The following is a 14,886-nucleotide window of genomic DNA, read 5'->3' as shown; positions in this document are numbered from 1 at the left end:
TGTGGTCATGTTGAAAACAGAATATATTCCCGCACCCTTGGTCATGTCACAGCTACATGACATGTCTTCATGTAGGACACCACTGCCACTCATACAAGTGAGATGTGTGTGGGGCCTACAAGAATACTGTGATACAGATTGAATGAGCGACATAACACATGTACCCTTCAGTGTGTACTCAAATACATGTGATTGGTATGAGTGGTACGGGGTGCACACAGGATGAAGAATCCTGCATGCCTGACAGGTGCACCCAGTCCAGATATGCATTCAGGACCGTACAACCTGTATGCACCGCATGACTACAATTTTCCTGATGATAGGTGTATATAGGACTAGTGATAGATGTACTTTGCAGTTTGTGAGTTGCTGCCAATCCAAGGGAGGTCAATGGATATGGTAACGTTTTGGCAGCTTTTCAGTTCCTGTTCTTCAAAAGTGATGGTACCAAAATATTGAAATTGTATATGAGCCCATGAATTCTCCTGGAAAGGCCTTGGGCGCATCAAGGTGTGAGACATGAAAATTTTCATTTACTACTGGGTCTATTGAGATGATAAGGATACAAAACAATCAAGTCCATTGAGATCTGACAATCATACACCACAGAAATATAATTCCATTCTGGGTGATCTTCAATTCCTAACATGTTTGAACCAATGATCACACCATTCAGTTCCATGTGATAAGGTTTCAGTCTCATATTTGCACACACATATAAAGATGTCTGTCCCCCTTGGTGCCAGTGACAACATCAGAAAACCCATCATATTCAACAATATTCATGACAGTTTACAATCAAGGAAACCTAGGAACCTCGAGGCCATGGAGCTCTCTTCTTTTACTGTTTCTGAGATTCTTGTCTCTCAAGGTATGCAAAGGGCTTCAATCAGAGAATGAAATATGGGGTAGTCCAAGATGTACATCAGAGTATAGCTCCTGGATGGAAGTGGATTATCCTCCAGAAGAATTCCACTTGGATTCATGTGATCTTGCTCAAGTGCCAGGATTGGATGGAAGTCTACACATGCTCACATCCATTCAGAACTCACAAATTGATGATGTCACAAGAGAAGCAACATCAGTACAAGCAGATAGTGGATTGACACGGATAGCAGCTTCAGCTCAATCCAAATTGAGAAAAAGGAAGAACCAAATTCAAAACATTGTGCAGAACAGTGATGGAAACATACTCAAGAAATGGGATATGGAGGTTCCTTCAACCAGGAATCTCAATTTACAAGGAGGTATAAACAAGGTCTCAAGGCCAAGAATACATTCACAATCTCATTGGAAAGTCAGCAGGAGTCCCAGGGCAAAAAACAAATTTTTCCTATTTCAGAAGATTGGAATCCTCAATGCCAATTTGTCTCCAACACTTTGTTACAAGATATTTGAGTCTTTCCTTGAGATATACAAGGCTTTGGAGTTTAAATGTGGAAATAATCCTGAAGCAATCAAAGCCGTAACTCAGGCAGTGAAGAATGCAAGCTATGGGGTTGTTATGGTATTTCTTGGTCTTATAAGGGTCTTTGAGGCTGAAGGCAGCAGGAAGGAAAATCTTGAATTTCTCCTGAATGATGGCTGGGATTATGTGGAAAATTTCTTTCAGAACTGGAAGAATGCAGAACTCAAAGATTTTGCATTGAGGGAACATACTAAATTTGTATCACAAAATGCATCCAATCCTTATTTCTACCTGAGGTATTTGAAGGGAATTGATAATCCTAACAAAGTATCTTTCTCACTGGTTTATTTACTTGCCTTAGATTGGTCACAAAGGAGAGGAACACCTGGCATACCTGGAGATGGAGTATCTCAGCATATACAAAGACTTGTGGATGTATATGAAGCTGATTCAAACTCAATTCAAGGTGGTCTTTATGGAAGGATAGGTATCAGGAACCATGCATTCTGGGGAGTAGAACAGTTTTCAAGACAATATTGGTATTCATATGGAGATACCACCAAACCACCACAAGATGTCTTGTTATTGAGTTCAAATGCTGCACAGTTTCATACCCCCATTGGCAGAGAAATGTGCAGAGCTGTTCATATTTTCTTTGAAGACCTGATCAGGGATTTGAATCAGAAATACTTGACAATGAATGGACATCCCCATCTAGAAGATGTACCACCTGAAGTGGTCCAAGATATGAACATCATAACAAAATCTGTCAGCATGGCAGAGTACAAAGTTACTGTTGTGGTACTTGGTATGATCAGGATTCTGAACAAAGAACACTTGACTGAATCCCAACTTGAGAGATTGATAAACCATGCATGGAACTTTCTCAAGAAGCAGTTTTCTGAATGGAAGTTGTTAGATTTTTGTACAAAAGATTCTCAACACCTCTTCAACTACGATTCTGTGCATCTTCAGTATGGCACCCAAGTTGATAGTCCTGAAGCTCTTTTTCTTGGGCTTGGTGGGTTCAAAAGCAAGAATTACTTTCCAAAGCGGTGTATTGCTTATTTGTTTAATTTGTGGAGGAATTTAGTAACTCAAATTATGCCCGGTTCACAGGAATACATAGAAACTCCAGCTGCAATTCAAGACAGCCCTTCAGGAAGCATAGAAAAATGGAACTTATTGCTTAGAAGTCATAATCACATTTATCAATCACTTGGCATGAATTCACTTCATAGAACAGATGGAGACACCTGAGCTTCTGAAGGTCCAAATTGTCCATGGGACTGCCATCAGTCAAAGTGTCATCATATTTCACTTGAGAGGATACAGAATATTATATATGCATACATCAAGCCTTTTACTTAATTTCCACTCAGTAATTATGTGTTTTGACTGAATGTGTGCAACTGAATCATAATTTATGTGAAGACTGTAGCTTCAACTATCTTAAAAGACCTGGAGTCTGCATTTCCACAGGACAAGCCACAACACATCATTTCAGTGGGGGGGGTGGAGACAGAATGCATTTTACCAGTGCCAATTTTCTGAGAGAAAACACACAAGACACTTTTTGAAGAAGTATTAGAGCTAAGCAATACATTGTCTTCCATTAAAGAATTTTTTCCTTGTCTGGTATCATACTTTTCCTCATTATCTTGTCCTTTCATTGGATGAATCCTGATAACTTTATATTCCCCTGGATTTAAATGAATATGTGAGGTTTTCACCCTCACCAAGACTACGTCTGTCAGTTAAAGCACCTGATTATTTCAATGGAGCAACAAACCAGTTGATATGTAAAGGTTCCCAACTAGAGAAATCTGGGATATGACCAGAGCTGGAAGATATTATTGCTTGTTGTGACATATGATCAGGTCCTCAGCAGTGGATCACAGGAAAGAAGATGTTGCTCTGGTGTTTTACTGTACATCTTGACAGCATCACATTTCCTTGGAGCATGGTATTGTTTGTAGTCACTCACAGTATGTCTTCATTGCTTGTGGTTGAGTTTCCAATGCATCATATGGCTATGCTTTTCCGCATGGTTGGAGTTTATCCAACCTCTGCCAATTCCCATAAATCTTCTGAGTTTGTCTTGACTGAGCACAAAAAAGCTGTCACTTGCCTATCCTTTTGTGCCCATCTCAAGCAGAAGCCACAATCCCCTTCAGCGATTAAAAAGTTCATATGGTAGTCATGCTTGGATGGAATGTGTAGGTGTCTTGACAGCTTCAAAATTGTGTGTTACAGGGGACCTTCTTATGGCCCTAGACTAAATTACTGTTGCTGTCTCTTGCTTATATCTTGCTAGTCTACTCACTTTATTCGGAATTCAAAAACACGAGGCAATCAGATTTGCCCAGTGACTCAATGGATGGTCCACAGAAGAGACCACCAGACTGTCACCCATTTGGAGATGAATGGCCAACTGAATGTTGGTCAAAGCAAATCAATAATACGACAGCTGAATATTACTTCACTGAGTATGTGTGGTATATGTCATCAACTACAACATCCTTCAAAAGCAAAACACTGGTGATACAATACCCACCTAAAGATACTCAATTCAATATCATTTATCTTGTTCACCATTAAGGTTCATAGCTATAGGCGATCCTGGACGCGAAGCGTATCCAGTCCAGCTCTAATCGTAGAGTGTAACCTTGGCCTGATCACTACCTGAGCAAATCTGGATCGCTAACCAAATAATACAGGCTGTCATGCCACTCCCACAACTGGCAACCAATTGTTTTTCTCCTTGTTTGACTGCTTCCCAGCGCTCAGCTGAACCAAAAGTGGATGTGAAGACTTCTTCCAGCTTCTCGGGTGATAAAGAGGTGCGGTAACCTTCTTTGTGTGTAGCCAAGAGTTCTGAGAATGGTAGAGAGAGTGAACCTGGAATGTGCCCACTCGATAAACTGGCCCTCGGCTCAGGTGCTGTACCCTCAAACCTGTGATGTGAGCAAGCCGTACCACCGAATAGAATCAACTTCTTTAATTGGTGCAAAGTTCAATCATGGGGCGGATGATTGAGTCCACTAACCTTGGGCGGGTTTGAGCATTGAGGATTTCCATGCGTTGATCTGTGATGTTAGTAATGATATCGTCGTAACTGGTCACATATTGTTTCCCTTCATAATCCTCATGATTTGCTATAAGTTGATAATCTGATTTTTTAACCGGACTTGGAGGCCCAGAGTCTGTTGGTAAGCCTTCAGCGATCCAAAGCGGAAGGCCACCGTCAAGAACTGCAATCGATGGATGGTGAAATGACTTTTACGAGATGAAAATATCAACTTGTCACCTCAAGGATCGAGTGATTCTCCCCAATCTAAGTGCCCGAGCAGCGAACTCATTCTACGTACGTGTAGGAGCCAGGCTGCGCGCGGCCCGGAAAATATGCCCAGAGAGTCATAGAAGACTACAGTATTGGAAACGGATATTCCCAGATCGTTCATAGCCACTTGAAAGGTATCAAGATTGGGTCTCATGTGAGGTAAACCACCGGCCTAAGTGAGATCGGAGATTTTGTCATGATCGAAGAACACAGCATTAGGTAGTCGACGTCCTTTTTCGAATTCAGCCAAAGGAGAACGATTCGTGTTTGGCATATGCCAGGATGCATCCACCACCTTGAACTGGTGATCGGGTTTCTCGATTGCTTTTAGCAGTTGCCTTGGGGTCATAAGTTTAGGAATAACGCGAGATGAAAAGTTCTGTTTGATGAAACACATGCCAAGGCGAGGGATCATCTTGAGAATGCACCTGAGTAATTTGGAGAAATTATGAAAACCAAGATTAATAGAACCAGAACAAAGAAAACAATAGCGGAGTTAGACAAAGCCCCAGTAAAAGACTGTCTCTGCGGGAGTTGGGGCTTATGTTAAGCTAGCGCACACCCTAGCTTGCTGCTTAACACAAGGCCCACCGACTAACAGATGACAGATGCTCAGTGTCAGTGACCATGGTCTGACCATTGGGGTTGAGATATAAAGATTGCCGGCACATCAAGACACACTCAGCGTTCATCAAGGAATGAGAAAGAGTTGGATACTTCTTTTGAAGGGAAAGCATACGTGTTGTGCCTTTTCCAAGACCTTTCTGGAATCCCTTTGATCCAACCCTCATTGCCAACCCTGCTTATTTGAGTCTCGACCATACCAGATTATTCATAACCATAAGTGACTCTACAAGTCAATCAAGAAATCTGACAAGAAATCTTTAGATTTTCACCCAACACCCCTCAATTTTGAAAAGCTATGATCCCCCAAAATGGTGACTTATTCAAGCTTTAGGCAAACCTCCTTGACTGGGGATTTAAAAAAAGGTAAATAAGACATGCTCAAGGCTTTTTTCCTCGAAAAACACTTGTATTATATGTAAGGTCTACATTCCTCAAAATCATATCACTACACCAAATCAATAATTTACCATGGAGTCTAGAAAAGTAAAGATGTAGAAAATTTTCAGAAATGCGTGAGAGGTTGGAAAAATTTGAAGAAAGTATGGTTGGATCAGCCTGTGATGTCCATCATTTTGCATATTTTTGCATATTTTTACCTTGAGTTTTGAAGATGTTCCAAAGAGAACTTCTTTTGGGCTGTATTTGGTCAGAAACTCAAATTTTGTCCAAAACTACCCAGGCTTGGGCAGAAACTTTTGAACAATCACAAATACAACAATTTTCTTTCAATCCATTTGACAGTTGCAAAATATGAAATCCACAGACTGTATCTACAATTTTCATCTGGATGAATAAAACCCTTGCAGAAAAGATTTAGAAGCTCTTTTAGCTTTGCTGATGGGGACAGTGATTGCTGTACCTCATTCATTTTTGGACACACACCACTCATTCAAATGTGTATCTGGTAAATTGAACATGTAGCTTCCAGAATGGGCAGCCATTACAGAATTTGACACAAAATTGACAATTTTGTTGGTCTTGCAAGGTTAATGCCTCCATGACTGCCAGTTTTGGCCACAAACTGAGTTTCTGACCTGATATACACTGATGCCATAAGTTGTGTAAAAATATGCAATATGATGGGCACACACAGGAGAATTCAACCCTTGTTTTTCCATATTTTTTGGCCCTTCCTATTTGCAGCCCACACAAAATCCATGTAGGCGCTGCCAAAACAGCGCCTACATGAAGGTTTCCCACGAAAAAGCACCTACATTTATGATGTAGGCGCTTTTTCCTTTTTCAAATGACGCCTACAGGCTGAAAAACCAATGTAGGCGTCATTTGTGTACGCCTACATTTTAAAAATAAAATGTAGGCGTAGATTTGAAGTGCCTAAATTGTGTAGGCGTCACGAAAATGCGCCTACATCTTTTTTTGATTGTAGGCGTAATTTTTGTGCGCCTACATATGTTAATACCAACACCCTTATAATTTAATACCAACACCCTTATAATTTAATTCCAACACCCTTATGATTTAATTGCAACACCCTTATAATTAATTATAAGACCCTTATAATTTATAATCAAATGCACACTCTTACATTTAATACCCTTATCATTTGATACCAACACCCTTATAATTAATCTCACCACCCTTATAATTAATCTCACCACCCTTATAATTTAATACCAACACCCTTATATATTAATACCAGCACCCTTACAGATTTGTATTCACACGTGTATAAGACCCTTATAACTAACTTGAGCGCCTACATGGAAAAAAAATGTAGGCGCTCAAAAAAAGCGCCTACATTTTATTTTTAGAATGTAGGCGCTTGATAATAGCGCCTACATTTTATTTTTAGAATGTAGGTGTACACAAATGACGCCTACATTGGTTTTTCAGCCTGTAGGCGTCATTTGAAAAAGGAAAAAGCGCCTACATCATAAATGTAGGCGCTTTTTGGCAGAAAACAACCGTGTAGGCGTAATTTGGACAGTGCCTGCATGGATTTCATGTGGGCCGCAAATAGCAAAAGCCTATTTTGTTGACCCTTTCTGCCTTGTATATAATTTTCTATGTCTTCTCAATTTTCTAAACTCAGCGGTAAATTTGAAATCTGGCGTAGTGTATGATGAACGGAAAATTTGATACCCAAGGTTGATTGGTTTCAGACAAATCCTAAGTAATTATTTTTGCCTTAGTCATTGTCATGCCCCTCTGACATCCCCTACCACATTGTTATTTTTAGCCAGAACCATGTCTGTATCCTTGTAGCACATCAATTCTCTCACACAGAGAGTTGTGAACAAATTTAAAAGTCTTGGTTGCATTTAGACCGAGCATTTTGTTGAGCACGCTTTGTGAATAATTGTTTGCTTATAGGATTGGTGGGATCCATTGTCAGCAGCAGGAGTCAACTGATCAGTGTCAATATCCCAGTTGACAAGGCAAAGACACCCCTGCTGTGGAGATCTCTTCCAAGGGGCTTTCAAGTGTCTGTCAAAAGTCCTTTGTGTGTGCATGTCAATATGCTACATGAATCCAGACACGGTGCAGGTAATGTATGAAGTGTAGATTGTTTCCTTGGAAAGATAAGGCCAGGCAAATTTTCAGACAATAATGGAGGCTTCCATGCCGGTTACGTCTATCTGAGGATCTTATTTTGGAAGTTCCTACATCCCGCTTGCTACAAGGAGACCACTGATCTAAATTTTGCTTGAGAAAATGCCTTGGATGAGCAGTTGAGATGTTCATCTTGTCTTTGTCAGGCTCTTTTCTGGAAGCTTGTTTAAGAAACTTCAATCTTTGGGGAAAGATATTTGCATTGTGAACTTTAACTCAATCAAATCCTTTAACTTTGTAACAATCTTATACATACCATTCTGAGCTCACATGGTATATTTCAAAGTTTCAGATGTTATATACCGGTTTAGGGAAATAAATTTATTCAAGTCAAAACTTAACATCCATTTATCAAGAATCTCATCATGAAGAATTCGATCCAACTTTGAATTCAACTGAATTTCAACTTCAACTTCAAGAACATGAATTGATTTATTCAGTAGGGATTCCTGGTGAATCTGATTGGTTAAAACGAAAGTTCGACGGATCAATCGATAAAGGCATGGAATTCAATTTAATGAACTTAATGGATTTATCTTCCTCGTCTGAAGCCGACTTCCATAAGAGCATCCCCACCAGTCCTGAACCGCAACCAGTCATACAGGGCAGTATTTCCGACGTGTGACACGTTGTATTTTCCCTTCAGGAAGGGCAACGGCCACCGGACACCCTGGACCAGACCGTAACCCTTCCTCCGCGTTCTTACGCACGCCATGTTAAACATAGCAGCACGTACGTTGACCTGATGGTGGCCTATCATCATTATACATATGATTCATTCCGAACGAGATGGAGCGAGGGAATAGATGCGTGCAAACTTAATGATGTTCTTGACCTTTTCTAGGCGAGAGGTGGAAATAAGATGTGAGCAAGCGGATGCAGTGAATAATGTTTGTGTGGCTTTATAACCTTTGGACAACAAACTCAAACTTACCCTCTCAATGCCTCTACTGTTTTTCCTCCCAGTCAATGCTCACATTTGGCTTCAAGATGAATAATTGACATATCATTGTGGAAGGTATTTATCGTATTACCACTGCCACAACAATGATAAAGTTATTTTAATAGAAAACAATGTATCGAATGGGGCAAAATTAGTTACACGGTTGCTCAAATCGTGTAACACAAGCTTTTGAGACGCCCCCGAAGAACCTGAGGGTCAAGACCGAGAGACCTGGTGCTGATGTCGAAAAAACTCGGACAGCTGCCCTACGGTGGGAGTTTATTTCACTGGTGGATCGTGAAATCTGAATTCTGACCTGGACATGTCAAATACACGTTACGTGAATTGACAGTCCAGGGTCGCTGGTGGCGATGCTCTAAGTACTACAACATGACTTCATTCATTTCACTTCAAAAGACTGCTATCATCTTATCATCATAGCAAACTCCAGTTTAGTCATTTCAACTTAATCACCTAAACTTCATCGGCTGAACCTACCTCTTCCTGCAGTTTGGGGCCTTTGGCAACAATGCTCAACTCGGTGAAATATCTGCAAAAGATGTCTTAAAATCAGCAACTCTACCCAAGACATCCTACCTGATTTGGTCATTTTTGGTGACATACTTTACTCAGATCCATGTGGACCTTCCTTTGCTTGACATTCTTCTCATCGTGCCAATCTACCGGTCACCATACCTGCTCTTACCGTCACTAGATTATGCAGAATGTATTTGAAAGCTTAGTCAGTGCTACTGAAGAGATTTCTGTGGATGAATCATCTCTTGTTCTCAATGGCGGAACCGATAATATGTATGTCATTATCTGCTTGTACATACTCTTTCTTTTTTTCTTACAGCTTTGCAGATATTTCTCATCTCATATGCTATCAGCCTGATCAAGATAAGACACTCTGTACACTGTAGAACCTCTTTCAGCCGACTTTTTGTCTATGTCTTCCCTTTGCTTGTCCGTATCTGCCACCAGGCTAAAATTTGCTCACACTTATACACACACAGCTGCAAGATAAATCACATGGTAATGTCTTGACTCTGAAGTAGATAATTTATTCATGGTGTAAAATAATCATCAAACGAGGAATTTGTGCCTAAGGATCTTGTATTCAAAAGAAGTGCAGAGGGAAGGAAAGATGTTATTGAGTTCAACTTCACCACACTCATGTTAAACATCATATGTACTACAAGACTACAAGTGATTTGCGCTTCTCAGAAGATCATAAGCTCTTTATTTTCAAGTCCCATGTTACCCAACACGTTTATCAAAATACCTTTGGCGTCTTCCCATTTTGCCTGATCAATGTCAAATAACGCATCTTGAATACCCCATGTCTGTTGTCAATCTACCACTGATCAAATCGGACTCCTCTAAAAGGACGCTTGAACTCAAATGATTTTTACAACTCACTTCAACAACACAAGTTATTTTGAACTCGATGAATATGAACGAAGGAACACTCAATTCATTAGGAGTCATGAATATAGGATGTTTGAAATTTTTGATAGAAGATCGAACTTTGCTTTATCAATTTCCTTTCAATACAACAAATTGAGTTGCTAACAGGGATGTGTCTCACGGGTGTATACGGCGCTAGTCTTGTTCTGCTCATGGCAACTCTCTGAGTGTGGTTACGCGGGAACCGCACCGGCCGTCAGGGCCGGGCGCATGAGACATTTGCATGAGGCACCCCTTGGGGAGGACCGAGGACAAATGAGGCCATAACAACAGATCAGGCGCTCGCGAGCGAAAATTACAAGACAACTAGACAAAACGACCCGGGCTTAATGTGCGGACGTGGATAACAGAGACACGCTAGCCACTTACCATACCGCGAAAAAACGGAAAAACGACGCGCTTCCGGATCCTAAGGTACAAAGCGCGAACCCGGTACGCGCCGCCTGACTATGTTGTTGTAAAAAACAGAAATTACGTAAAGGGAAAATAGCTAGATATGAAACTTATGTACTTTTGGATAACCGTGTTTTCTTCTTTTTTTTTTTTTCTTTTTCTTTCTTTTTTTTTTTTTTCGGAGATGAAATGAACTTAGATAATGAGACCAGTAACTTAAGAAAGAAAACAAAGCTTCACGGCTTGAAATTGAGGAGTGGGCGGGCGGGATTTTGAAAAGACTGAAGATGTATAGGAGATCTGCAGAACCAAACGTTCTTTGCACTGCGATGAAAAGAACGGACGATACGCTACTATTGGCGAAGGATGTGGTGAGCGTAGAGCGGAGTGGTTGACTGGTCAAAGGCGGTAGTTCCTGTTGGATGGTGAACCCCGGCTCTCGAGCTCGTAACCCTAAGTGCTGACAAACTGTGGTTGGTCGTACAGAAAACGGGTTTATTAGCATATCCTTCTGAATGGTGCGTATCATGACAGAGCGGCTGGTGACACCCTTCGTGCCATATCCCACTAGATTAATGAACACCAATCACGAGGGATGTGTCTCACGGGTGTATACGGCGCTAGTCTTGTTCTGCTCATGGCAGCTCTCTGAGTGTGGTTACGCGGGAACCGCACCGGCCGTCAGGGCCGGGCGCATGAGACATTTGCATGAGGCACCCCTTTACCACCCGCCTAGGCGAAGGAACCCACAGGGTAAAAAGGTGCAGAAGAGTGGTGAAGGGGTAGTGAAGGGGTGACTGTGCCTGATGGGTGTGGCGTGGGTTGGAGAGTATGAACGGGAGAAAAAAAGCCGGAAAGAAAGACAGGGCTTACTCAGGTTTAGGAGTCAAAAATGACTTGGGATCCTATATGGTTCTCCATCGACAGGGGGTGGGCCCTCGTAACGGCCAGTCGCATGATTGGGTGGTCTCGAACATAAGTCTTGAATGCTTCCGAGGACCAGCGCCCTAGATCTTGTATATGATCGAGCGGTAGACCAGCCTGCGCGAAGGCTGACGCTCCTCCTGATCGCATCGAGTGTCCTGATTTGTTGGCATTAAAATAGCGTCTGAAACAATTGAGGAACCACGATCTGGTAGGTGGCTGCCCATCCGATTTGAGAAAAAGTGGCGTGGTGTTCTTGAAACGCGCGTCTCGCCGCAGTAGGTAGCGATTGATGGCCGTGATCGGGCAAGCTCCTGGGATGTCGCAACCCGCTACGATAATCGTCGAACCTTGGAAATATGGGTCGGTTTTTGAGTGAGGGAGAGTGTATTTTGCGAAACCACCACAGCGTGACAGGGAGAAGGAAGACCGGAGTATTAGTTTGCGACCGTTCCTGTGAGATGGTGAGTCGGGCCATGAAATCTCCCCCAGCCGGTGTAGCGCGTGGAAACCCACTATGATCATCGCGGTGAACAGGAGGTCGTCGTAGGTGAGTTGTGAGGAAGATGAGACTAAGATGAGGTCTGGGATTGTAAGAGGGTCTTTTCTTGAGACGGGTAAAGAGAATTGAATTTTTACCCCTCGTAGTACTTTGCGTACGCGAGGTGAGTTGGTAGCTAGACGTATATCCGGGTAAAGGTGCTCGTAAGCAGCTGCGATCGCCGTGAGGTATCCTTGGATAGAGTTGGGGGCTAGTGGTTTATTGGTACGAAGTGAAATTGAGCGCGCAGCGTCTGAAATATATTGGCATAGGTTGTCGACAGTCGGGATAGGTGGTGTTTTCGATTTTATGCAAAATTTTAAAAAAGAGGAAAGACCTGAGCGGTAAGTGGCTTTTGTAGAATGAGCTAAGCTTTGGGCGGCGTCGGCTTCCGTCAGGAGTTCGAGGAATTGACGCCTGGTTGGTCCGGGCTCGTCCGCGTTAGCGACGATATCCACCATCTGGAAAAAAGTCTGGTTGGGGCAGTGGTAAAAGGATAGCTTGGGGGGTGATATTTAAGACAGCGTCCAGCTTGCCTCGGGATAAAGCGTCTGCGTAAACATTCTTCACGCCAGGGATGTGCGCTACTTTGACATCCGCTTTCTTTGAAACGAGCAAGTGAATTATAGCGCGGAAGAGGGATCGAACAAGGGGAATTGGGTTGTGGGATTGGAAAAGGTCGCAAACTATCATTGAGTCAGAACATATGAAAATTTTTCTCGCGCCCTTGGAGGTGGCCAGCGCTATGGCAAAGGCTACCGCTCGCAACTCCATCCAGTAGATGTCCCTAGTTGGGGGTGGCATGGCGTGGTAAAAACCTTCTAAAGTGGTGGGCGACCAGATCCCCAAGCCGGTAGGACAAGCATCGGTGACTAGCAAAGCATCGGCCTGTCGAACCGACCACGTGGAGGCTTCGAGGAAGAATTGCCCCGGTGAGGACTCGATGCAATTCGCCAACCATCGCAGGTCGTCCTGGACTTCTCTGTTCACATGGATTGGTGCGAATTTCGACGACTTGTTGACAAGTTTGTCCCACGATGATTGAAGAGCGTGCCGACCGTATGGAAATGTGTTGAGTCCCCACGACGCCCAACCTAACAACCTTTGCCAATCTCATAACCGGTGATTTGGTCGGCGTGTGAAAGATCTCAGAGCTTCTACCAAAGCTGCTTTTTTTTCAGGTGAAAGAGAAAAAGAGAGGTTTTCCGCGTTGACAAAATGGCCGATGATCTCTAGTTGTGGTCCGTGCAATTGCTTCTTCCACTCCCACGGCATATTGACGGTGTCGAAAAGCAGGAGTAGGAGGGCTTGGTCAAGCGGGACTTGTTCGCCCTTGTAATTCGTGAGGGTGTCGGAATGAGTGATCCCCCAGGTGTCATCCATTAGGTTGTTGATACGTCGAACACCAAGTTTGTTGATTGCAATCCATAGAACCAGAGAGAACACGGAACACCATAACTTTGGAGACGCAGCGGAGCCGAAGTTAGAGCAACGATCAGCGTAGTATAGGTTGCCAATCTTTATTATCTGACGTACTTGCCACTGGAGCGCCATGGGAAGGTTGCGGTACGCCCTGGCTACGTCACTTTTCCATAACAGTAGGAAACCGTTGCGTGGGTTGAGATCCGTCATGTATGGTCCGAACGAGACTAGTGAGTCGTAGGAGACTCTGGCTTTGTCTTTGTCGATCAGGTCGTTAAGGGAGGGTGAGCCGTAGCTCATGTCAGTGCACACTCTGAGTTTGTTCGATCCTGGTTTCTCTACCATGAGAAGCGGTGACACTTTCATGCCAGGTAGCAAATGATAGAAGGGAGAGGAGTAGCGTTGACCTTCGAGCTCCTCGTCTCTTGATTTTTCGAGGGCCGCCGGATGATCGTTACAGACGCTGTGGTTTGGATGATCTACGGTATCTGGTGAGGGTAGGCTTGCGAACGGCCAGAAACCGTGAGTTAGGCCGTGCATGACCGAGTTCACGAAAGGTCTATTGGGATGTTCGAGTAGGAGATGACTGAGAAGAGGTACGTCTACTGGGCAGACGATCTTGAACACCTCCGGGTATTGTTTGATGGCGTAGGCTGCGCAGGGGTCGCTGGCTAGGTCAGGTGGCTTTGGCAGGGGTTGGGCGTGGAGGCTTGCGTCGATTGCGCTTGAGAAACCTCGAGAGTTCATCCAGTCCCATTCTAGACCTCTTCGGAACTTTCTCACCGCGTTGTTCGCTTCCTCTTGGCTATAAAAAGGATCTCATGTTAGTTGCTTGATTGCATAAGGAGTCTAACGCAACAGTTGGCGCCTTGGTGGGCTTACTTGGTCAGGTCGTTTGTCACTTCTTGTAACACGTAATGGTTGGACGGCTCGTTGGCCTGGCTACGTTGAGCCGTAATGGTGTTTCCTGGTATGGGACGCGTTGCATCCGACGACGTCGCATACGTTGTGGATTCGCCCCGTTCTGCAGGGTTCGCTGCACATACCAACATTCCAGTTGCCGCATAACTGTAAATGTGGTGGTGCCCCTTTGTTCGCTACGGGCGGATAGAACAATGGTCCTGTCAGAGACCTGGTCGTAGAGTTTGGAGGTTTGGAGAAAGCTAGGTGGCTTTGCTTACGTGGTTTGATATTACCATGCCATGGCGCACGTGGCGTAGAAGACGTAGTAGACCTGCGCC

The 14,886-nt window shown here is 43.4% G+C and overlaps 3 protein-coding genes across 3 annotated transcripts; 1 reads left to right on the top strand and 2 right to left on the bottom strand.

The window, feature by feature from the left end:
• Positions 1–723: 723 nt before the first annotated feature.
• On the top strand, positions 724–2,668 carry MELLADRAFT_63621 (uncharacterized protein; the record flags this gene model as incomplete). The annotated part of the gene is made up of 2 exons (XM_007410712.1): positions 724–871; positions 894–2,668. The coding sequence occupies 2 exons, from the start codon at positions 724–726 to the stop codon at positions 2,666–2,668; spliced, it is 1,923 nt and encodes a 640-aa protein (XP_007410774.1).
• Positions 2,669–4,058: 1,390 nt separating this feature from the next.
• MELLADRAFT_87451 (uncharacterized protein) lies at positions 4,059–4,905 on the bottom strand (the record flags this gene model as incomplete). The annotated part of the gene is made up of 3 exons (XM_007410551.1): positions 4,059–4,365; positions 4,458–4,687; positions 4,780–4,905. 3 exons carry the CDS (start codon positions 4,903–4,905, stop codon positions 4,059–4,061), a joined length of 663 nt encoding a protein of 220 aa, XP_007410613.1.
• A 6,534-nt stretch (positions 4,906–11,439) lies between these two features.
• MELLADRAFT_106998 (uncharacterized protein) lies at positions 11,440–12,684 on the bottom strand (the record flags this gene model as incomplete). Its single annotated transcript, XM_007410550.1, has 2 exons — positions 11,440–11,490; positions 12,343–12,684. The coding sequence occupies 2 exons, from the start codon at positions 12,682–12,684 to the stop codon at positions 11,440–11,442; spliced, it is 393 nt and encodes a 130-aa protein (XP_007410612.1).
• Between the last annotated feature and the right edge of the window lie 2,202 nt (positions 12,685–14,886).

The sequence above is a fragment of the Melampsora larici-populina genome, assembly GCF_000204055.1.
Source record: "Melampsora larici-populina 98AG31 unplaced genomic scaffold MELLAscaffold_21, whole genome shotgun sequence".
In the NCBI taxonomy this organism is placed as follows: Eukaryota; Fungi; Basidiomycota; class Pucciniomycetes; order Pucciniales; family Melampsoraceae; genus Melampsora; species Melampsora laricis-populina.
Note: the sequence above shows the minus strand (reverse complement) of the source record. Positions and strands in the feature narration are given on the sequence as shown.